Source organism: Dreissena polymorpha, chromosome 6 (genome assembly GCF_020536995.1).
Source record: "Dreissena polymorpha isolate Duluth1 chromosome 6, UMN_Dpol_1.0, whole genome shotgun sequence".
NCBI lineage: Eukaryota > Metazoa > Mollusca > Bivalvia > Myida > Dreissenidae > Dreissena > Dreissena polymorpha.
In genome coordinates, this window is record NC_068360.1 from 36,366,193 (window position 1) to 36,391,283 (window position 25,091).

At 32.7% G+C, this 25,091-nt stretch overlaps 1 protein-coding gene and 1 long non-coding RNA gene across 2 annotated transcripts; one reads left to right on the top strand and one right to left on the bottom strand.

Moving 5' to 3' along the window:
• LOC127835029 (uncharacterized) lies at nucleotides 1-15,639 on the top strand. The gene is made up of 2 exons (XM_052361217.1): nucleotides 1-140; nucleotides 11,709-15,639. The coding sequence occupies exon 2, from the start codon at nucleotides 11,787-11,789 to the stop codon at nucleotides 13,848-13,850; it is 2,064 nt and encodes a 687-aa protein (XP_052217177.1). The 5' UTR covers nucleotides 1-140; nucleotides 11,709-11,786; the 3' UTR covers nucleotides 13,851-15,639.
• A 3,735-nt stretch (nucleotides 15,640-19,374) lies between these two features.
• Nucleotides 19,375-22,111, bottom strand: LOC127835034 (uncharacterized). Its single transcript, XR_008028313.1, has 3 exons — nucleotides 22,024-22,111; nucleotides 19,950-20,023; nucleotides 19,375-19,781 (listed from the first exon to the last, which is right to left on the bottom strand). It is a non-coding gene; the product is annotated as an uncharacterized LOC127835034 (long non-coding RNA).
• Between the last annotated feature and the right edge of the window lie 2,980 nt (nucleotides 22,112-25,091).

Below are 25,091 nucleotides of genomic sequence, written 5' to 3' on the forward strand. Positions count from 1 at the left end.
CGCCAATCCGTTGCTGCATTCAACTAAACTAGGTGCCGTCGTTTTGAGGAATATGAGACATATACGAAAACGTTCATATTTAATGTTTAGAGGAAACATTCATAATTTGATCATGCTAATATAATTTAACTCGGGATAAGGTAAGCTGTTTTGTTAAACAGGAAATATTTAAAAAAAAAATCTTTTTATTTCAGGTTAAATTTAAAGCTCTTCATGTTTTGTCGAAATAAAAAAAATCAATATGGCTGCTAAATAGTTTTTAGTACCATGCATAAGATTATTATTATATTCGAATATTATTCCAAAACTTTTAGTATTTCCTTTTATGTGTAAATGTACCTAGAAGTACCTGGTAGTTATAATATATATATGTAACATAAATTTAGAGAAAAAACATATTTAAGGTTAACATGTAATTTTGTTTATGCCAATGCGGTGACGATACAGTCCGGGTCGTAAACGTTACATGTTATTGGCTATATTTCCACAGTTCTTCCGCGATTTGTCACAAAACTATGTGCTTTACCATTTTTCTGCCAAACAATGTTTATAGTCTTAAAGGGGCCTTTTTACGTTTTGGTAAATTGACAAAATTACCAAAAAGTTGTTTCAGATTCGCTAATTTTTCGTTTTAGTTATGATATTTGTGAGGAAATAGTTATACTGAACATTTACCAAATTACCATGCTCTAAAATATCCTTATATGCATCTTTTGATGATTTGAAAACCTGAAAAGTATAGAGCGTTGCAACGCAAAATGAAAGAATAATTTGGAAAGTTCTGTTATTGTCGTTATTTTTGGGAAACTACGAGGATTGCTGATATAAGTAAAAAAACATCCGCTAATAACATGGACACGGATGGTCGAGTGGTCTATGCGGGATACTGTTTATTCCAGGACTCCAGAGGTCATTGGTTCGAGCCCAGTTGAGAGTTACTTTTTTCCTTTTTTAATTGTATTTTTTTCACTGGATATTTTTATGTCCAATGTTTAAATGTATCAATATAAAGAATTTAATGACAAGCTTCAATACATGCCAAAATCTGTGAAAAGGTCCCTTCAACACATACGTGAACATACATGATCATTCATGGAAATAGCAGAAGAACTCCCCTTCGAGCGTGGCTTTTGTTTTTCTCTGTAATCAAAGGGCCGTCTGCATATTAAAGTTTCAGGATGGTCGGTATGGTATCGAGCCTTGAAATATATAATTATAAAAAGTATGATATTGTTATACCCGCCACCGCCTTAAATACCTTAATTAAAGGTTCTCGATAAAATAATCATAAATGTTGAACTTAAAAATTGCGTTCTTTTAATACAGTACATTTCTTAAATGGTTGTAAAATAGTTTTTTTTGGTAATTGATGTTTTGAATCTTTCGCCATTGTATGCGTGAAAGTCGATTTGTCGCTGTTTGACTATTTGTATGCACTAGCACAATAACACCAATTTAGCTTCCTTCAACGCAAGTACACTTGAATTAATATGGTCCGTGAATATAACCTTCACACTCACGTCACCTCTTTTATAAATTTTAATTTACCTACCTGACATATAATGTCGGAATTATTGGTTATCTTTCATCAATAATGCTTCCAACGAAGCTGTGATGCTTGCATGGAGTATGACCATAAACACTATCAACATTAACACATCACCTTATATAATTTTGACTTTGTCAGTGACCTTCGTTCGGACTTATTCAAAATGTGCAAAGTATTGGTTAACCACAAAAGATGGGTTTCTTTTAAAATATATTGCTTGCTACCAGGCTTTGATATTTGCGTAGACGTTATCAATAGACACTCTAAACACACACACTTTATCTTACCTCATTTTGACTCTATTATAGACCTATATTTACTAATTCATAAGACCAAATGTTTTCGAAAGCCAAAATTAATAGTTAGTCTATATGAACACTACTTGCTAAATAGCTTTCATACTTTCGATATATCCACTAAACACTCATATCGCCAGACCTCAGTTTGACCAGATTTCGAACTAACACTTATTAAAATTTGCAAATGAACCAATACAAGGCATCATCTATTCTTTAATGCAGGCTCTTGTTCAGATATATATATATATATATATATATATATATATATATATATATATATATATATATATCGTGATCAATAGTCAGTATATTATTATTGACACAAACAATCCAGTTTTGTCAATTAAAACAGTTTTAAAAGGTAAAACATGTATTATTGATATAAAAAATCAGTTTTATTGTTTGATATCAATAATAATATGTTAAAATTATCAACAATTGATTGTATTACATGTATATAGGCCAATCAGATTATTGTTATCGACAAATGCTAGTATTTGTTAATGTAAATGAGTCGAAATTCTTTATGTGTAACAATAACTCCGTGTAAGTTATCCTATCTTAAATGCACATGGACCGGTTAGGTACAGAACCAAGGAACAATCCTAAGGATTTTGATATTTATTGAATGTTCGATACATCGCTCTCAAAATAACAAGTCTTGTTAAAAATGTGTTTAATCAATCCATCTTTTGTTGTCGACCCGCAATATTTAAAAAAAAAACTGAAAATTACAACTTGGTTGGAAAATCGAGAACGGGTCCTACTTTTGAATAATTAGAATTCAACAAAAACGTTTTAAAAGCACCCATAGATATTTTATAAATAAATACTGTATCTTGACTTTGATTCAAACAATTAGTGTGTTTAGACTTTACCCTGGTCGTTCATTATCAGGAATGTATAGCTATCTTGTGACATTCTACACTGTTTATTGAAGGGATTTGTTCACAGACTTAAGTTGTAGTTTTTTCAAGTCATACCATGAATTGATTCACAAAATTGTAATATTTAGAATACTTTTACATAATGATAACGAGGAAGAATATAACATTGACAATTTGCTAGGTATGTGGTTTGATCCGGGCATCTGTAGATGCAACAGCTGATGTGCTTACACTTACTCCGTGCAAGCTATTGATGGTTAAATAACGCAATGTATATAACCTTAACAAGTTGTTATCAGATTTCGATTGATAATAATCAACATATTTTTAAAAATATTTTTCTAAGTTTAGAGTATTTTGCTGCTTGTTTGAATACGGTGCATGTATTCTTATTCGATTTTATGACAATTAGTTTTTAACATTTCATTTCGCCCAAAAGTGAACAAGCTCCTTTCATCAATAAATTTTATCAATAAATCGAGTGTGCGAAAGCCAATAATGAGATCTCTTTAAATCTAGAAATGATTCAAGATATCAATATTCAATGTATTGTTATCAATACTTGACTTTTAGCTCACCTTAGCATGACATAATAATGGTGTGCTTTTGAAGTCAGCCTATTTCTGTCGTCCGTTGTCGTGTGCTGGATATCGAGTTTAATCAACTCTGGGCTCTGCATCATTCTGGATGCTCCTTTGCTATATTCAATATTGATGAAACTTAGTGATAATTTCTTCGAAATATAATGGCTGATTTCTATCTGGGTCGTGCATGTCCAAAAGCTTAATCGCTATGTCAAAACATCGTAAAGTCTTTGCCCCACTCATGGGCAAACCAATATTTGTCTAGTAGGAACGGAGGTCCACGTTGCATGATTGGAAGGTTTTTTTCTTATGCTGATGATGTTCTATATTGTTAAAGGCAAACATAAATTGTTGGTCCCAAACAAAAAGTGTTCCCACAGGATCTAAATTTAAGATGGCCAACGAAATACCTAGCAAATACCCTTTTCATGCAAATGAAATAAACAACATATATTTTCCATTATTTTTGTGTTTTAATTTAAGTTATTGAGAACATATTATTCTCATTAAACGAATACGTGTGCTGGTGTTTTATGATATGAGTAATGAAACAAATGACAGGATCAATGAATAATAGGTACAAACAAATGTTGTTGTTTTGCTGATGGTATGTTTCAATTTGTACTTGATTTGTTTTATCCTAACTACGTCTATACACACATATGGGACTACGGAATATACTTATACAATATTGTATGTGAATATTATTAATTATTGTGATAATTAAGACAAGAAAAATGGTGGTGTAAAGGACGAAACGATGCATAATGTGCACATTGATATATTTAAAGATATACTTGGCTTTTTAAATCGCTATGTTTATTTGTTTTTGATCTTTTTGATACTTTTAAGGACATGCACAATGTGTTTTAACATAAAATAATTTTCTCTTAATTATAATTGTAACAATAAAGATACAAAATCATTTATCAAAAAGGGCATGCGGATCTCTTACATTGAGCTCTAGTAGAAACAGGGGTGCACGTTGCATGCTTTTAAGGTTTAATTTGAAAATGCTGTTGATAATCTACATTGTTTTGGGTAAAATAGTATTTTTGTTCCCACGAAACCTTTTTATCGCATAAAGTCTTAATCCAAGATGTCTGACAAGATTGCTTCTCATAAACCTAAAAAGTACTGTGTTTGCACAAGTTGTATAAACAACATCTATTGGCGACCATTTTGGTTAGCTTTTTAATAGCATTTTATAACATATTATTTATAAAAAAACACTTTACTGTTTTGATGAAATATAATACATGTAATTAAAACATGATTAAATACAGGTAAACGCAGTACAACAAAACTGATTGTTTGGGCCTAGGGCATGTTTCAATTTTTACCCGAAAAGCTTTGTGTATGTAATTTACATACAAACTACACATATAAACCACAGAAAGACTTAGGGATACAATGACATATTATTTGATGCGAATATGATCCATGATTGTGATATACAAGAAAAGAGAAGTGGGTGTGGCAAATGACAATCTAAAGAAAAATGTCTTATGTGCATTTTTATGTATTTTATTATAATTGAGCCCTTTTAAACGTATTATGTTCACGGATTTAGGGAATGGTTTTCATGCTGATCAGTGCATGTGTTTGTGCATGTAATTAGAATATACATTGAACTAATATAACAGTATTGTTAATACTAAAAAAAGAAAAATGAGCATATAATTATATGCACGTCAGTAACACATTAAAATCTGTCAAATAACACACACTGTTGTAAGATATCACTTAAATTGCCCAAACACAATTGTGAGACTAACTCGTAATCTTAACTAAATTATGAAGTTTCTATATTGTTTTTGTAACGCATACTTTGCTTTCTATGTGTTAATATGAAACATATTGCATTCAAGCAAGTCAGTAGATTAAATCGAATTAAGTTGAGCAACAAAACAGTATGTGCGTTAATGTGTTTTTGTAGTTTACGAGGTTAATCTGCGCCTGAGGCTGAATGTGGACCCGGGGTCGGTTCCATAATTTTACGAAATAAACTCACTAGACTCTTCTTTAAAAATCAGATAGGAAACAAAACATAGATTGTAAACCAACTTTAAGAGCTAGAGTGTGAAATGTGAAATTAATGTGAATCTCTTATTTAGAAATATAAAGCAGGCTGTTTTACACTAAAATTCAAAGCGAACATTATAAATTGGTTCAGCACTCCGTTAAAACTGTCTTCTAATGTATAACAACACCTAGCGACAACATATTTAACATGTTATTTAAGTTGTGAGAAATACAAATGATGTTTGTTTTCATTAATCTGTCAGACGCTATATTTGTATGCGTCAGGGGAGAAAAGCAGGCATCGTTCCAGAATGTTCAAAACATGCTGTTGGCGTCATATATGCACGGTACACAAAGCGCATGGAAACATGTCTTTGTAACCTACACATGCTCATCTGCCACAGGGTGGATTACATGTCTAAATTGTCTTTCAAAGGCTTCAATATTATGTGGAAAAAACAAGGACATTTTGAAATATGTATTATATTTTTGTCCCCCAGTCTATACTGGGGCAAATTGTTTTTGCCCTGTCTGTTTGTTGGTTTGTTTGTTTTGTGTTAGTTTGTTTGCGTCAAACTTTAAAATTGGCTATAACTTTTGCAATATTGAAGATAGCAACTTGAAAGTTGGCATGCATGTTTATCCCATGGAGCTGCACAATTTGAGTGGTGGAAGGTAGGTCAAAATCAAGGTCATCCTTCAAGGTCAAATTTAGAATATATGGGAGGGGACATAGTGTTTCACAAACACATCTTGTTTTAAGTTCTTTCTGCGACACTCATGTTGTAGAAAACTGAAGTTGTTTAAAATGATGCACATTCTTAAAAGTGATTATGTTTTATGAGTATTTTTTATGTTCAACAGATTACGCCTTTAATAAAATATTGGGATATGGAATGCGATTCTACAAATATTAATTTATTCATTAATATACAAAAACATACCATCACCTTCAGTTTGGAAAAGCGAGTAGCTTTTTAAGTTAATAATGGTGTAGTTTTGAACCAAAGAAGAGCAACCCAGTTGAAAACTTATGGACATTTATACGTTGTGTTGAAAATCGAAGCAGGTGGTCGCTTATTTAACCTGTTGGAAGAAAAATAGTCCACACAATTACATCAGTAATGACATCAAGCAGCTGCTTTCAAGACATTCAAATTGTTGCATAAATTTAGACATTGTTACTGACCTACTACATATATTTGCATTTTCCAAAAAAGCGGAAGACAATGCCAATGAGGTGGCGCTTGCAGTAATGCACAAGGCATTATTTGATCGACATATCACTATATTTTACCCACATGGCTAACAATTGGGTAAACAAGTTTATTTGTTTTAGTTCTCCTCATCAAAAAGAAGTTTTTTTAAAATTATGCAAAACATACGGACTTTCCATTCGAATAAGCCACTTTTAATAAACAATCATCCTCTCAATCAAAGCAAGTTAGCAACCTGAATAAGAAAAGACTTCAATACATGTACGAAACGTGTAATACCCTATGCAATCAATAACTGAATCCCGAATATTTTCAAAATATGCTATGCATCTTTTCGTAAATAGGATTGTTTGAGTAAAAAACATGAAACTTTTCTCTGACACGATGAGTTTCATACCCTTACTTAAATGTTTATTTTTCGAAATGGCACGATCGTTTTAGGGTTTATAGGAGCAGATTTGCCATATATTTACGTTTATATTCATGCACAGTCCGTATTAAATAAATAACGGAAAAGTATATTATAAATATATACCTGTTATAATGTGCATGTCTTTAGAGTTGCACATTCCTATTATTGTTAATTTTAAATATATATATATATATATATATATATATATATATATGTATATGCCTGTATGCCACTGACCACTGTTGACATCATTGTGTGTTATATGTATGTTTACGCATGGGCTTCAAGCCTAATCTTAAATCTACTCTGAAATTAAACCATAAATCCATATTTATATATAGGGTAGTACTGAAAACTTGTTGATATTAATGCAAGGTTACAACACACTTACAATTTACTCGGCTAATAAAGTTTTCTGGATCATCTTCTACACCGGCACAGATGTGACATGAGCATGTGTTTGTATTATTTACGATATTAGCATGCCTCATGATATCGTTCTTATGGATTGTTAAGACGTGGGATCAATATATCTTGCTCGAGTTAGTAAGTCACGGGAACAACATTGTCAACATAATTTATTGGTGGTAACGACATTACAAGTCGTGCAAAAGAAAAGAAACTCGCTGTTATGAAATTACAAGTCGTTTGAACGAACCATGTAGGTGGTGGAAACGACATAGATAAACAAAAAGAACACAAGTAATTTGTTTAACGCATGTATAAAACGACTGAAACAATAAAAACTGTCATGACTCTGTATGATATGAATCGGATAGGCTCGTGCATATAAATGCTTTTCAAACTGCATGTTTTGGTAGGTTGTTACCTCGAGTTCGATATCGCGATCATAAGTATAAGTTATATCATCCCCAAAACTTTTAAGGTTATTCCCGTAAGTCAGCTTTCTCGTTAACACTACTTAGGTACTCGTTCCCGAGACTTCTAGCGAATTAGGGATAAAGATAAGGTGCATCCCACATCTATCTATCCTTTATCCAACGGCTAGTACATGTACATTTGGACTACTTGTTGTTCCTTTACACCTCTAGTTGAAGGTCAAACGCAATGCAGACCTGTAGACGATTTTAGTAGTTAACATATATCAAGATATTTAATTAGCATTTTATTAACCAAATAAAAAAAGGAAAATGTATATTTTCTTGTTATTTTATTAAATTGTATTCAATGACTATACTCATCAAAATAAAATAAATAAAAGTAATCACTATTGATTGTTAAATTTCAAAACCGTATATAAATTATAGCCGTAATTTATCAATCCAAATGCAGCGTTTCTAATAAAACGAAAAATACTGAACTAAGCGGGGAGTTGAACTAGTGTCTCCCTCGAGGTAACCAGACACTCTGACCGCTACGCTAAAAAGCTTACACAATTCATATGTTAGAAAAGAGCGTATTTTAATAGACATCTAGACCTTATTTTACTACATATCTGACGAAATCACGTGATTGCGTCATAAAAGTCAAGGACTCTTATGTCTGCATTTGGTACGATTGTGTGTGTTAACGATGGATTAATATAAATGTGATAGATTTGTTGTGTGCCCGGGTTCTTTAACTACCCACCTCAAAGAAGGTTGTAATAAATAATGAACTGTAAATGATCGTTTGAACTCATGTATTTGAACTCAGATAATGTTATTACCTGATGTCTTATATAAATGATAATTAATTATTTTTTGCTATTTCCTCGTCGAAAAAGAAACTTGCAATGTTTTAAACTGTTACCGGTGAATATCGAACTGTTGACCGGTCAACAGTTTGAACTGTTGCCCGCTGGAATAATGACGTCATTTCGTTAAAAAAATGACGTCATTTTACAGTTAAACAGTCAAAATTATTTATTTTATCTATTACTGTTGTGTTAATAAACATTTAGTTTGCTGTTATTTCTATGTTAGAAATTTGATCAGGTAATAAAACACTTATTTCATGGATGCTTGGTGAACAGTCTAACTGTTGTCCCTCGGTATCAGGGCTGACTTTTGGAACTGTTGCCCTCGGGCAACAGTACCAAAGTCATCCCTGATACCTTGGGAAACAGTTTTGACTGTAATAAAATGTATAATATTAAACAGAAGAGCAAGTAATCATCTAAACCATAGCTGTACTATGTATACAGAACACTACTCATTAGGATTAACCCGATTACCTTGCCCAACTGGTGGGGAGATCTACCTACACTCTCATTATTAAATAAAATTTATAAAAAAAAATATATAGACTTTATTTACCTACAGCAATAAACTTCAATTAGTTACACATTTAGAAATAAGTATAATATTTTTCACACCAAAATTATATATAAACAATAAGTATAATTATCTTAGAAAGAACATTTTAAAGGGAGAAAATTCCCCTAACATGCAGGGAGGTAATATCACCCTGTTACATAAACAAAGTGAATAAAAGCGTTGTAATATATTGCTCGAATGAATCCGGTGAGATTGATTTTTCGATTTCTTTTAGTGTCGAGTGTACTCGTATAACGCGATGATTGGTTGAACAATTGACGGATAAAGACGTGCCAGTGAATTGTTCTCTAACTTTCGACGGAAATCCTTAAGCCTCGCCGTGTAAACCTTTCTTCAACTCGTCAGATAAATTCAAGTACACAATGAAACTATCATGGTATTATCTATATCCATTATAACGAAAAAAGTTGTAATAATTCTTGGCAGTATGCCAAAAATATAATCGGCTCAATAAACAGATTTGAAACACACACACCAACATGGTATTTAAAATCCTGTAAAGGGTGAAAGGTTTATCTTAAACATGTTAATTTAAAATAGTTCACCATAGTTAAATTTGACTTGGGTCTCACATCCGCTTATAAGCTCGACATCCATAACGAGGGCTAGTCTTTTTGAAAAATGTTAACATATCTAGTGGATCGATCAAAACCCCTATTTTTTACGCAACAAGTTGTATATTTTTAAAATATATGTTCGATGGCATTTCTGATGTTACAGGTGGGTTGCGTATTTCTGTGCACTTAAAGGAGAAAGGAATCTTTGCTGAATCACTATACATTGCTCGATTTATGAAATAAGATGCCCTTTGTTGAAAATAATAAACAATATAAATAAGTGAAACTCCAGCTGCTGGAGCAGTATTGAATTCTCATTAACAATACCGCTACCAGCCTCTGAAGGCTGAAAATATAAAAACATCGATAATTATTTTTTCATCGCATTGATTTCTGCAATATTTAAAAAAAACTTCCCAAACGTATCGATATCTTGGAAGTATAATTGGCTTGTTCATTAATGTATCGCCAAAAAGAGGCGGCGCCTGTTATCAACGGCTGTCTAAGTAATCTGATTGAGTTATGTATGTCACCAGCTGTTGTTTAAAAAGTAAACGGCCATTTTAGATAAAGGTATTAATACACTGATGGAACAATCAACGGCTGTAAGCTGAAATGGCAAATACAATATAAAGAAACCAGTCCAAAAAACGCAAGATATATTCTCACACACTTGCAACGGTTAATTTTTTTTGGGGGGACAGGGTATTTTTGCTGAAAATAGATGGACTATTTTTGTTAGTTTGTTTTTGACATGCACATTAGGCATATATTTTTTTCTACAGATTTGTCATAAACTCCACCCACTTCTCCTGTCTTATATATCACAATTATATTCACATTAAAAAATATGTCATATTATTCCCTAGTAGATCTATATTTTTTGTTTGTAAATGTAGTTTGTATAGTTTTAACATCAAAATTGTTTTTCAGGTACACATTTAAATATTTCCCTTTGCTGTGTGTCTCTTTTTTCTAGAATATTGGTCGGCCATCTTGGCGGCCATTGGATTTAGACCCCGTGATTATACAATTTTTTCTTGCGAACACATATTTTCATTACTCAAGACAATGTAGATAATCATCAGCATATTAGAAAAAAACAACTTCAAATCATATACCGTGGACATCCGTTTCAACTGGAATATATAACTCAATATTGATTAAACTTTGTAAACATGTGAATCTCAACAGTATCAATTTCTTGTTTTAGTCAAATGCGATCAAAATCTAAAACATGTGGTCATGTCTTAGACACTTGGTTCTACCTTAAACTTGTTGTGTGATACAAATCATTTAATTTTTACCAAAATATGAGGAATTTCTTATTTCAAGAGTTCGATTCCTTGATATTACAAATTGGATTATGATATCCATAATTCGATTTTTAGATATTTAATAACTTTGTGATGATCGCTTTTCACAAACTGTAATTTGGTACATTAAGAAAAACTTGTCTGATATGATAACATTCATTTCTTGATTACATAACATGCATTCATTAATCTCATTGATATAAATAAACTGAATATATTATATAATAACATGTCTTAAAATAGGATCATACAGCCATTTATGGTCACATGGACATACACTATTTAAATATCTCTTAATATAAATATTTGTGTATTTATATGTAAGTCGGGACATACATTTTTACAGACATCCTTTGTTTCATATTCATGTTATAATAAATTTATAGTATCATGGTACAAACGCAATTAAATGAGATATTATCACACATTAATCTAATAATGAAAACGTAAAACATTTTTAGGTATTTACTATTTTACCTACGATTGGTACTTTAACGTGTACAGTTCGTATTCTTACTGTTATTGAATATAAACTTTCGATAAGAATGTGTTTTATCATTTCATTTATTTTCGTTCTGTTTAGTTTTGGCGGCTGGACCATATTTTGGCAAGAGACAGAAGATCCACTCCAGCTTTAAGTAACTCATACATATTAAAACAAATGGAGCAAAGCGGACAAGCAACCGACATGAACACAAGTATTCATGCAGATCCTCAACATGGGGAATACCCTCATGCAGTTATCGCGGCTGATGCACCCCATGTAATTCCACCACAAACAAAGGAAAAATGTGCAACTGAAACTAAATATTGCGATTTGTGTGCATTGGATAACATTAAAGAAGACGCCGTCGGATTTTGTACTAATTGCACTGATTTTCTGTGCAAAAGCTGCCTTGTGAATCATAAAAGGATAAAGGTAACACGCTCGCATACCGTATTGCAAGGGGAAGACATTCCTGCGGATATTGAACCATTTCGTGCATTTCGAGCTCTTGTCAAATGTGAATTTCATCCTGAATACGACTTAACGTATATGTGTACTGAACATTCCATACACGTATGTGCCATGTGTCTGACTGATAAACATCGAATGTGTAAACAGGGTCTACTGAACGTCTCATTTAATGAGAAAGAAGATGACTTTGTAAATAAAAGTTTACTGGATGTAGAAGCGCGCACTGAACAAATAACTTTGCAGCAAGAAAAATACATCAAACACATTCCAGAAGACCAGAATAAAGCAATTGCAGAAGCTCAATATATATCTCAACAACTAATAGAGAAGATTGTAACACTTACTACAAAAGTAATTGATGAGATCACAGATCTTGGTAATAAAGAAATTAACATCACTAAAACGAATATAAATAATGCATATTTGTTGTACCCGGAAATTCGACAATTGAAAACAATAATGGAAACAGCCCAAAAATATGGCAGTGCTGAGGAATGTATTGTAGCTTCACGGCGTTTTGATGCACGTTTCAAAGATATTATAACACAACTGAGTTCATTGGAAAGTTTCGACCAGAAACGCTTCTCAATTTCCAAACTTCAGGAAATTGATAAGTTGAATCGTATCTGTCATGTGAGCTTTGCAAGTGGTTTAAAAAATGAACTTGTCATTGGAAATGCTAGCGATGAACTAATAGTTGATATTGAACGCAATGCATTTATGGAACATAGTGACAGCAACAAAGTACGAAAACTGGTAACTCAGAATGAGACATTGATTTTCAAATGCAATAAAGACGTTCAGACATTAGAAGTTGCGTGTGCATGTGCACCAAGAGTTCATGAAGACATACTACGTTTAAAACACAATTCCACACCGTTTCCGGATGAAGGCAATCGAAGTAAGAAGCCGTTTATGGAAAGATCTGTTCAAAACCCTGTTTCAAAATATTACGTAAAATCCCCCAACGACGTATTTCATTGTTGCATAACTGCTATCCAAATTGTTGCCGATGGGAAAGTGTTGCTTGCAGACAGATGGAACAGAAAGGTTAAACTTTTGTCCCCAGAATTTGTAATTCTTGACGAGTGTGTACTTACTGGAGACCCAATAGATTTGTGCGTAGTTGAGGATTATATTTTGGTCTGTTGCTCTCATGAGAAAAAGGTCTTCAGTTTGTGTATTGATTGCTATGGTAAATTGGGCCTGACGGGTTGTTTCTCAACAAAGTTTTGGCCTGTGAGTATATCGCATTTTGACGATAGAGTAATTATTTTGTTCATAAAAGAGGCGGAATGTTTTGATTTGATTGGCAACGAGAATATTCAAATTGAAATCAGAAACGGCAGCAAAATTGACGCCACATTAGATTACGAAGAGGGTGACCATTATTATATAGATAATGCTAGAAGGATCTTGACTCTAGAGAATGGCTCAGTTGTATTCGCAGAAAATGATCGTGTTTCATGCTACGTTATTGATGAATATAACAATGTGATTGGTGAAAGAATATGGTATTATAAAAATTATGGAACTAATCCCTTGTTTAATGCCCGAGGAATTGCACATGATAGTGAAGATAATGTCTATATTTGTGGCTATGAGTCCAATAACATTCATCAAGTGTCTTCACAAACATACCGCCACAACAGGGTACTAATGTCTAATATAAATAGGCCGTATTCTGTATGTGTGGATTCAAAACGAGGTCTAGTGATTGTAGGCTGCAATCAAGATGACCGTATTTATGTGATTGACTTCCTATGAAGTCTTTTAATGAAACGATATGGACACACATAGAAATACTGAATCAACAAATATAACTTTAATGTCAAAATGTGTTTATATAGTATTATGCTGCTGGGATTTGTAATTTTATGCATTATGATAAAATAAGGACATGTACCGGTATTTATCATTGTTTGTCGTTTCACATATCACTCACATCAATACCCGTTCACATCAATTCACGTATTTTGTCTCTTCTGATAATCTTGTATTGTATATTGGTTTTGCTTGATAAAATATGAACGCATAAGTTTATCAACAAAAGGAACTACATTTTAAACTTTTTCTTTTAATCTAGGTTACGGGGTATCTGCTTTGTTCATTATTTAATTGATCACTTTGTGACAATCCTTAATCACCACCGGTATGCATCCTGTGTGTCATTGACATATGTTGCATTGGTCCACGGGTTCATAAAATGGTGTTAAATGATTTCTTTTTTTTTTCACTGTGCATATAAATGTGTACATGTTCTAATTAATGTTGAGGTCAAGCGTCATGTTCCGTTTCGACATATATCATTTATTTGAGAATGCTATAAGATGTCTTCAGGGTCAAACCATATGATATTGACACATTGTTTTTCCCTTAATTATCGAGATTCAATTTCCAGGCCTTACTAAAAATACCCCAAATCAACGTATTTCATTTTTAATTGCAAAGAAACCAAATTGAAATTGAATGCATAATAGTTTCTTTTAATGAGCCTTTATCTTCGTACATTTTGTATTTTGTTCGATTGACATCAACTGTCAAATAAACTTTGTGTTGTTTTTCTGTTTTCTGCAAATAACATTTTTAACTGTTCATATATAAGAGAGATTTAAAGTGTTTCAAAAAAGTACAATATATCGCAACTTTTGCTGTCTAATCTCCAATATATTCCATATATTTTCCGTCAATGTTATTTGATAAACAACCTTTGGTGAATTTCGTGTGTAAGCCTTTTCGAACGTTTTTTAATCCATGTCAATAGGAAATAACTATGTTTAACGTGTTCCTAAACAACTTTTAAATAATAACACAAGTTGTTGTAGCTTATCTATGTTTATCACCATCCGCCTGATTAATGCTACGTATCCGTAAACAGCGCACTCTTGTATTTGCTTCATTTAATTGGATTTTGGGTTAATATATGCTTTTGTGTTCCTTGTAAATGATTGTTCACGTATGTGTTTATAATCGGATATTACAGAAAAGGGGCATATCGATGGTAATTCCAAGCATATAAAGACATTTTTGTTCAGTCCAAATTCCTCTTTTCCGGTATATATTTGTTTACTTACACTCTTATACTCATGAAATCATTAAGGGAATGCTTGAATATCATGCCATAAATAAGATTCTCGAGTGAAGCCTCATGTGTGATTCTAACTCGCGCCTACAAATATCGGCTTGTTCGTGAACGTTTTACTACTTAGTATAGTCCATTTATCGGTATTTCGATGCCTCGCGTACACTTGAGACGCTACCTGGGAAAACATGACTTAATGCATGTGCTTAAAGTGTCGTACCACGGACTGCAGAGGCTTATAAGGGACGAAAATTTTCACCTAGACTGGATGTGCGTTAAGAAGAGACTTCCCTTAAACGAAAAAAAAAAATACATAAACGCGGACGGTCTATACTTATTACAGATAATCTCCTTTGAAAAATATCATATCCTATGTTCCGTCGATATGCCCCTATAGATAAATAACATTTAATTGGCCTCCTGATTATCCGGCTTCAGAGTGTGTGTTTTCAATAAACATGTGAATTATTGTGAGACGGGTCTTTATTTTGATTGATTAGTCATACAATTTGAAAATATAAAAAAATGGGCTTGTAAAGTCACATACAATCTTTGTAGTTTAATCTCAGCGATAGCCGACCTCTGCAAATTTATGTATCGTAAAAAGGACATCAACGCGCTAAAAGAAAAAAATGACTGTGTGTGAGAAAATAAACGTAAGAGCTAGTGAAATATCAGTAAATGGTTATCTCATGGAACATTTAGTTGAATGAAGAAATCTGTCTAAAATATCATTTCTGCGAAATAGTAGTCGAAACTACTACACTTAAGCATTAACGATCTTCTCAATGAATGGTTTACTTATCTTAAATACGATTTATTCATAGCTAAAATACGTTACAATATGTGTGGAGAAGTACGATAGTTTTTACATTTTATTTATTGTATATTTATAGTTGGTGTTCTGTCATAAAATTAGTAGATATAAATACGATTTCACTCCTAAAATAGATTTGCCGTAGTTCGATTATTTGCTATATTACAACAACTATCCATCGAATTGGAATCATTCGAAAACTTTCTACTTAGTGCTAGTTTTCAAAGGTATTGTTTAATTACAGGAGATACATTTTAAAAATACACACATTCATCACAGAAACATTTACCATTTTGTATGCACAATTTTAAAACAAAAAGTGAAACTAAAAAAACTTAATTCACGAGCTAAGTTAACAATGACACATGTTAATCTCTTTAATTCCCGTTGACAGAACGTTTTCCATTCCAAATAATGAAAACATTTCAGATTTTCTTTCCATGGTATTCCTTAAACACAAATTGTCATTGCAAGGTTTATATCCAGACCCAAAGAACATTTTGCATTCTCAGTGGCTCGGGGTGACATATGTGCGGATGAGCAAACGTACATTGATTGGGACCAGATAGTTTTTTCATATTTGATATTAGAATCTTATCATTGACCTCTAAAACATAAACATCTGTTCGAGGCCACGCCCAGGTTGAAACACATTATACATGTGTAGAATATAAAGCGCAATATTAACACACCTTTTTGCTTTGAATACGCGATTACTATGTGCTATGTTAAAGGTTATTGTGATCTTCTGCAAAAAGATCAGAAATATTATCTATGGGGTGAAATCTGAGTATTCTTAGAGGGTCCATGGTTTGTAAATACTTAATAGAAAAATGTTCGCCGATATTTTTATGATCAGTAGAGCGACAAAGGTACCGAAATTCTCATCCAGTAAGGTCTGTTGTGTGCTGCTGATAGGAATTCATCCATGAGAAGGTACGTCCAATTTTGACATTGTCCATCAAACTTTTCTTCTGACGGCCTCGACGTCTAACACCCTCTATCGTGATGTGTACGTTTTATTTTAATGTTCATTTCAATTATAAGTAACAAAACCGTCGATTGCGAGAATGTGATTCTAATTTTGTGCAACGTACGTTTGCATATGTGTTTGTCATTTTCCTCAACAGTTGAAATTTTGGTCTTTTTCTTATTTAGTGTTCTTGCAAAGTTTTCTCAGATATAGAAATATCATTTATTTAAAAAAAATATAACGTTAATTTTACTGTTTACTTATTTGAATAAATATATATTATTATATAGAACAAATATGCTTCCAAACGACTGTTTCAATTAAAAACTAGTTAAATAAATATATACACGTGTTGGCCGCTTTTAACTTATTAAATAATCGCGTTTAGGGTTGCGTCATCGAATTATGATGAGTATGAATGTAAATATAATGCAATTCTTTAACTTTGAATTTCTTCATGATCAAGTTTATTTTGTGTAATGTATTTGTGTGCGCAAACCCGTATATTGCTTTCTTGATTTGTATGATCTTGATTGCATTTGAAAGAAAAGTATTTGCATACTGTGCACTCTTTCAACTACTTAAAAGTGAATGGATATATCCTGAAATACGCTCATAGAAATCCTTTCAAAAATGGGAATTCTTAAAGCCGTTTACATACATGTTAATTATAACAACTTTGCATTGTAACCTGATTCAAATTAAACTTAATTAACACTTAACTTAAAAAGGGTTGTCCTTAAAATTCCACGCACACAAAACGCTAGTTTATGTCCGGAACAGGTACATGTACATTCACATTTTTCAGCAGTTTCTCCTCTGGTATTTAAAGCCATGAGTCAGTGTGTCAACATTTAACACTAGTTCTACTGGAATACAGCCTCACTCCTGTTAGGTATATTGCTTGTGTTTAAATAAAGTGTTAAAATGTACACCATATGATTTGCGAAGACGATTTATCTGTAAATGGTTCTTACTAAACCTAAGTTTTATTCGAAACACATAACAATTTTAACGTTTTTTTATGCATGCGATGTATATTTCACAGTCAAGCTTGAGGTCTTAGCTAACAATGTCTGAGATGTCAAAATTAATTTGGGACCGTTGTGCTGTTATGAAAAAAAAAAGAAATAAATGGCCGCCTGTGTGATAATGTCCAATTATGAATTTAACGATGATGATGATTATGATGACTACAACGATGATAATGATGGTGAAACTATCGAAGTAAGGATGTACTAGGCACAACAAAGTGCCTTTTGTTTCACTATATTAAGTACTTCTTAAACGCACTGTGGTCGCTAGTGGGTTTGCAATGCCGAAGTTTGGTGAACACCAAAGTGTAGTACTACAGTGCGCTCTGTTTACACAATAGCAAACACTTACAGTGCATTCAGCGCTTTGATGCTAAAACAGGAGGATTTTAAGTATATATGTGGAATAAGTTTCTCCAATTTCTAGCTAATTGACCCTTATTTACAGGTGGGGCAAAGAACGCCATCAAACAAAGACAATATCTTCAGAGCTTTTGCAAGCATTAAATATACAATGGGGAAATTCAGCAATATGGTAAGGCTTACAAAATCACGGGGAAAGACCCAACATGTACTGCCAAACCTCGATACAAAGACCAGCCCGTTATTACGATCATTTTTATGAAGTCCCTTGTGTGCTCATATTAGCTGGGGTATACTGTTTATACTTATTGTTTTGCTTTTTGTAAATAGTGTCCCCATGGGGGCGGTTTTCCGCTCGAACGAACGTAATCAACAACAATTTTATTGTACGTGTTCACGGTGCGTCCCTTCTCGATCGCTTAACTGGTCTGAATAGATCACGAGGGTTAAACAAACTTATGTGAAGGTCATATCAGCATCTTTACCTGGGGCCGATTTCTACTTGTTCGGACTACAATTTCTGTTTCTCTTGAACATGTTCACCAACGGCGTTTAATCCTTGTTTCCTCAACGTTAAAGACATTTACCCGGTATTTACAGATTAATATATTACTGATTTCAAAATAATTGTCATATATTTAAAAGAGTATATGTTCATATAAAATCAAGACGTTTACTGCTAATTATGACCAATACAATTATTTAAAATATAGTTTCGTTCACGAGCAACCGTCAATCTAAATCGATTTTTATATTGCGTTTGTAACGTTTTTCCCTAAAAATGTCGGAGGTATTCAAGTTTTTAGGATCGCGTAAACATTCGCATGCCTTAATGGCCTAGTGGCAGTACGTTAGATTTTGCTATCCCGTTCCCGATTCCTGGCGATAGCAAATACTGCATTCTACTTTTTAACTTGTAAATATACTTATTATAATTATTGTATGTTATCGATTGTTTCAAATAATATAGTTTTGTTGGATAATACATGCAATAATATGTTTTTCAACAATGCGAAAACATGTTAGTTTAGCACTATATCGGAATCAATACAATCAGAATCACTTAAGTTTAGTTAAAACAGAAGAAAATGTTTATCATACCACAGGCTATTGGTAGTGTTTACAGTGCTATGTCTTCTTGACTTCATAGTTTTGTGGACTTGATATTCCAACCATGTTGCATCTGCTTAAAATGTACACATTATCCCTGTTCTCCAATATAGGTTGGTGATTGTTCTCACTGTCGATTCCTTTATACCGTTCATTCTCCTAGCAGAGTTGTCGTTCGTGCCTCAATGTAATGAACCGCAGTGTAAGAGAGTGAATACCGTTATGTGCTGTCCGACTTGGATTTGGGCCGTTTTGTTCCGAAGAATCCAATTATGTCGATGTTCCGAATTAGTTCGTATTGTTAAGGACATATCATTTTCTGAAAAGGTCAGAAGTGGATGGGGTAATGTAAAATAATAATTCCGTATATAAGCATTCTATATATAGTTTGGAACAATATGCACAACTAAAATAACATATAATTCAGTGATACATGAACCAGTTCTAATGAAAACTTCAAAAAGAGTAAATTATCACATTTTTTTACCTTATAAACCACTTTTTTCTTGGGCGTTCAAAGTCCTTATTTTCTCATTTTCTTCATAAATCCGCTGATACCAGCTGGAAAATATATCACTGTAGAACATAGTGTTAGAGTAAAAGTAAATATAACACACTTGAAGCACTGAAAAAATCATCATCATCATCATCATCATCATCATCATCACCATCATCATCATCATCATCATCATCATCATCATCATCATCATCATCATCATCATCATCATCATCACCACCACCACCACCACCACCACCATCATCACCATCACCACCATCGTCACCACCACCATCATCATTATCATCTACCACTACTACCACCATCATCATCATAACACAAGTATTTATATTCATATTGATAATCACTAATTTTCATATTCATACCCATATGCATTATTTAACCATTATTATACCCGGTTTACCGTATAAATCAATAAATTGATGTCGAACACGAATTATTCCATGTGTATGTCATGCATTTGTTGTTGATGTTAAATCATACCTCTGTAGCTCATGTGCTGGACTGGGTCATGGAAAGTATTTCCACTCCAGTACTCGAGTCACTGAGAACAATGTTGACCTGATTACGAAGACAATTTCTATGGAGAATAGCTTGTACTAAGGTCCAATGTTTGATTCCATTCGTCGCCAATTAAAAAAAGATTCTGTTCATGGTCAACGTCAATCTTATTTCTAATAACTGAAAAATATAACATGTCTGAATTAAAAAATTATTATAAATGTGCACTTATGTAAATTCATTAAACATTCTGCATTTTAATATGACATATTTGCCAAAATAACAAGACGTTTGAAAATGTTATAGATATTTTGTAATAAGCACTCATTTTCCTTGCATAATCAGAGTGTTGTTATTAATTATAACATAAAACAAAACATAGTTGAGCGAAATATGCATACCATATAAATATTGAATTTAAATCCAAAATACATATGTAAGTTAAGACATAAACATAGCATATTGTATTAAATAAAAAATCTCAAATACATAACTAAGTTATCATATATGGTTTCAACTTTGAAATCAATTAAGAGTATGCGATTTTTGTTTTGTCAAAGTTTGTTGGATTAACGTTTGTTGTTAAATAATCATTATCGGATACTAGCAATCCAATCGGCCAGAGTGATTCGTGACTGTTGGTGAAGCGTTGTCCAAATAGTCCTTTAAGGCAGGACAAATGTAGCTACGTTTTGAAACAAACTAGTATTTATCCTACCCCTGTCACTATTTTATATGTTAAGGTAAATGATAATACGACACTCGTCCACGGTAAAGGCATGTGTGTCCGACTATAATGTTAGCGATCTGACATTAATTATTTTACTATTTGCTTACATGCCATAACAATGTCATGCATTGCTTGATGGTTTTTAAAAAGGACTGCTTTCTATGGACAATAAACTGTTACACAGCTGAATCTTTAGAACATCATTCTCATGTTTGTTCGTGTAATAGAACGTTGCAGTCAATCAAAGACTTGTTATTTATAAATAATGCTTATTTCGATACTACCTGAAGGTGTTATATTAACGTAATGTGTGTGTATATTTATGAACGGTTTTTGTATTGCACTTGTTTGTAGTGTATCATTCGTTTCATTAAAATATGTTGAAAGAAATCACTTATATGTATATATTCTTGCAAATGACTTATTAAGGTTCAAGTCTCCATCGGGTAAAATTCTGACATGGCCGGTTTCCTACCCAGCATTTGGGGCCCCCGATGTCTAACTACCAAGTGCCCGGCATAAAAGATAGGATTCGTGAACCAAGGTGTTCATCAGCAGGTTTAAGTTAGTACTGATGACACAATTACCGTCTAGTGGAAACGATTAATTACGCAGTGTGGAAGAGATAACAGACTCGCGGTCACGACTTCTTTAATCGTGTCAAAATATAACTAAATATAGAATAAATTCAAAAATACCTGATAGAGAAATTACTAACGCGTGGCAACGACAACATCAATGAATTAAAATACTAGTAGACGCAAACAAAGTTATACAATCGTTTACAGGACATACATTCCAACACACGCATACCTCATCTGTGTAACATACGTTACACATACGTTAAGACATCCATATAACACTGACTTACTATGGAAAGAACTCGTTAACAACGCTTACTAGTTTATGGATGATAGTGGAGTATTAAAGGGACTGAATCAGTTTTCTGAGCCAGTCGTAAAGAATAAAAATATGATGCCAGGTTAGATTCACATAGGTTGTCACCTCTTTAAGAAGAAGTAAACGTACCAGCTGACAAACAATTCACAACATCTTGCAGTGGTGACATCCTCAATCTGTATAACCATATATATTTTTTTTTTGTTCTAAAATATGCATATTATTTTATACTTAAAGAAGTATTTGGATGTGTAAGTAAATACTGTAATTGGCATTATGACATAATTCAAATGAAGTGTATTCATGAAGTTAATCTTTCGAGATATTGTTACCCGATAAATATGATTACATTAACATTCAAATACAAAAAACGTGCTTTATTACCACTTATGATAGTTCGTATTTGCTTTTTGTTCGGTTAATATATAATGTTTTAAGCAATACAAGTTAACGGTTTGCGACTCTGAATTTGTCAGTCGCTTTGATTTACTGAGTTTTTACATTCAACAAGAATTAACATTTAAGGTGTTTGTATGAAATTTGTTATACTCATTTACCATTTTTGTTCTATTTGTCTTACTGCCTCGTGAATACCTTTTATATAATGAGTTCTTAAAAATAATGCATTAAAACGCAACGTAAGCTTTTAATTGTTGACAGCACTGATAACGATCTATGTTTTTAAGTATAAACATAACGAACACATTAAACGTTGATGCATAACAAATAAAAGTTCCGAAGAAATGATAGCGTAACATGAACATCAACTATTATATAGTTTATGCAATTGAATAAACTGTTTGTATAGAATAAAAGCAATTCGTGTAAAATTGCCATGCGTAACAATACGCAATTAAACGATACTCGGTATTGTTACCTAATAATGATTGTTAACACTGCTATAAGGCATTATGCATACACGATGTGAATGTTACATGAATGTATTATTTATTGGATTACTCGTTTAAAATTATTGGCAAATTATAATCTATAACAACTTCTATTTCGTAATTGTTGAAATCAAGTTTAAACAAAATAACCGTGATGACCATTCTGCTCATGGCTAATTCGTTGAACAGGGAGAAATTTCCTCAAGAAGGTCAAAAATGATTTATCTCCTCAAAACATCTGCGACACTCGGTTTCTGCTTTATCGGTATTTTTTTTTATAATTAGTAAAACGTTGAACTTTATGAACAAAAACAATGTTTTGTATATTGTGTTTGTTTTCGTTACTTTAAAATCGGGATACAAAGTAGTGTGTATTGTTCTGTGTTCGTCTTATCGTTCGATAACGGAATGTGGCCATCTCCCAGCAGAATTGCAGTTCCGTAATCTCACATATACCTCTGCAATGGGCTAATTGACAAGAATCTTGCCAAAGCGAACAAATGCATTTGTATTACATTAAGTTAGATTTTTAGGACTTAAAAACAAACATAATGCACTAGTTATTGTAACTTTACTTTATTTTTTGCCCAATACTTGTAGTTTTGATGCATATTTATTTTCTTTCTAATGTACGCATATGGAATCATCCAGATCAATTGTATTATCAAACAGATGTACACATTCTGGGACTTAGTACATGGCTTCGACGGGAAACGTGTTTTGTAGAGGAAAGCCAAAGTAAGTTTTGTTGAATTTATGGAACAAATAATGAGACCTCATTGTAATCGTACTAGTTGTATACGGGAAGAGTATTGTTTTCCGGTTTGCCACTTTACATTCTTGATTAATATGTGATCACATCTGTTGAGTTAATGCTATCGAGTATAACTCTTGAACGTTGTTTACGCAGACCAGTAACTGTTGGTGTCTTTTAAAAGTAAAAATATTTCATCGTGTATTCTTTATAATTATTCTTATTAAGATTATTACTGCAAATATGGTGCAGACAAGTACATTACTAAGTAAACCTTATGTAAACATTGGGGGAAAAGTTCACCGAGTACAAGGCACGGAACCACCACAGTTGAAACACTAGAGCTGTGAACTGCCAACTGAGCCATAATTTCAATGCATACTTAAAACTGTGGACCGATATCCATTCATACCTTTTTGTATAAAAAACGTAATATAGACCCGGAAGATCATTATTACATTACGATCTGCCCCCCCCCCCTTCATGCTGTAAATGGTTACTGTCCTTTCTCAAAGCGTGTCGGTTACAGATGAGCTTTTCAGTAATAGCATGGACGTGAGGAACATCGTACCGCAACGCTTGATAGTAGCGAACTTCCGACCCCTTCACTGATAGTCAAGCTGATCTACATGTAACAGGAATTCGTCTCTTCATTTAAAGTATGACATTATACAATTCAAAGTGTTTATGCCAGCCAATACAACTTACTGGATATCTTTTAAATCCAATATTTATTAATTGTAATAAACAGTGTACAATGAAACGATTTCAGTTAAAGGTAATGTTAAACAACTTTTTCTTCTTTACATTGAGATGTTGTTTATTTTTTTAATAATAAGCATTAATAAATAAATAAATGTTTTATGAATTTAAATTTGTACATGTATAATGGTGATATTAGGTGTGTCATCATGGAAAAATATGGAATATATCCCCTTGTCATCAGAGTCGTTAAATGTCAAATTGACAGTATTTGCCTTGATTACTGCCAAAGCTTAAAACAGGGCATAACAATTTGATTCTATGATATGCGCCAAAAGCTGATGCATGTTTCGGTGCCATTTTGTTAAGAGTGGAAAATTGCGTTACAAAGTATATGGCTCATAGCTATATTAATCTATTTGACGACAAAACCGGCCTTTTTCAAAAAACAAACAAACTGTCTTTATACTACAGAAAGTATGTTCTTATATAGCTCTAAGTGACTGTCGACAATGTTTCTTGTTTTGATTAAGAAATTAATACATTCAAACTTTGTAAGCTTGAATGGTTATGTTTCTCTCAATGCCAACACCTTCATAGACCTGAATATTGTGTATTGGTTTTGCTGTCTTTAA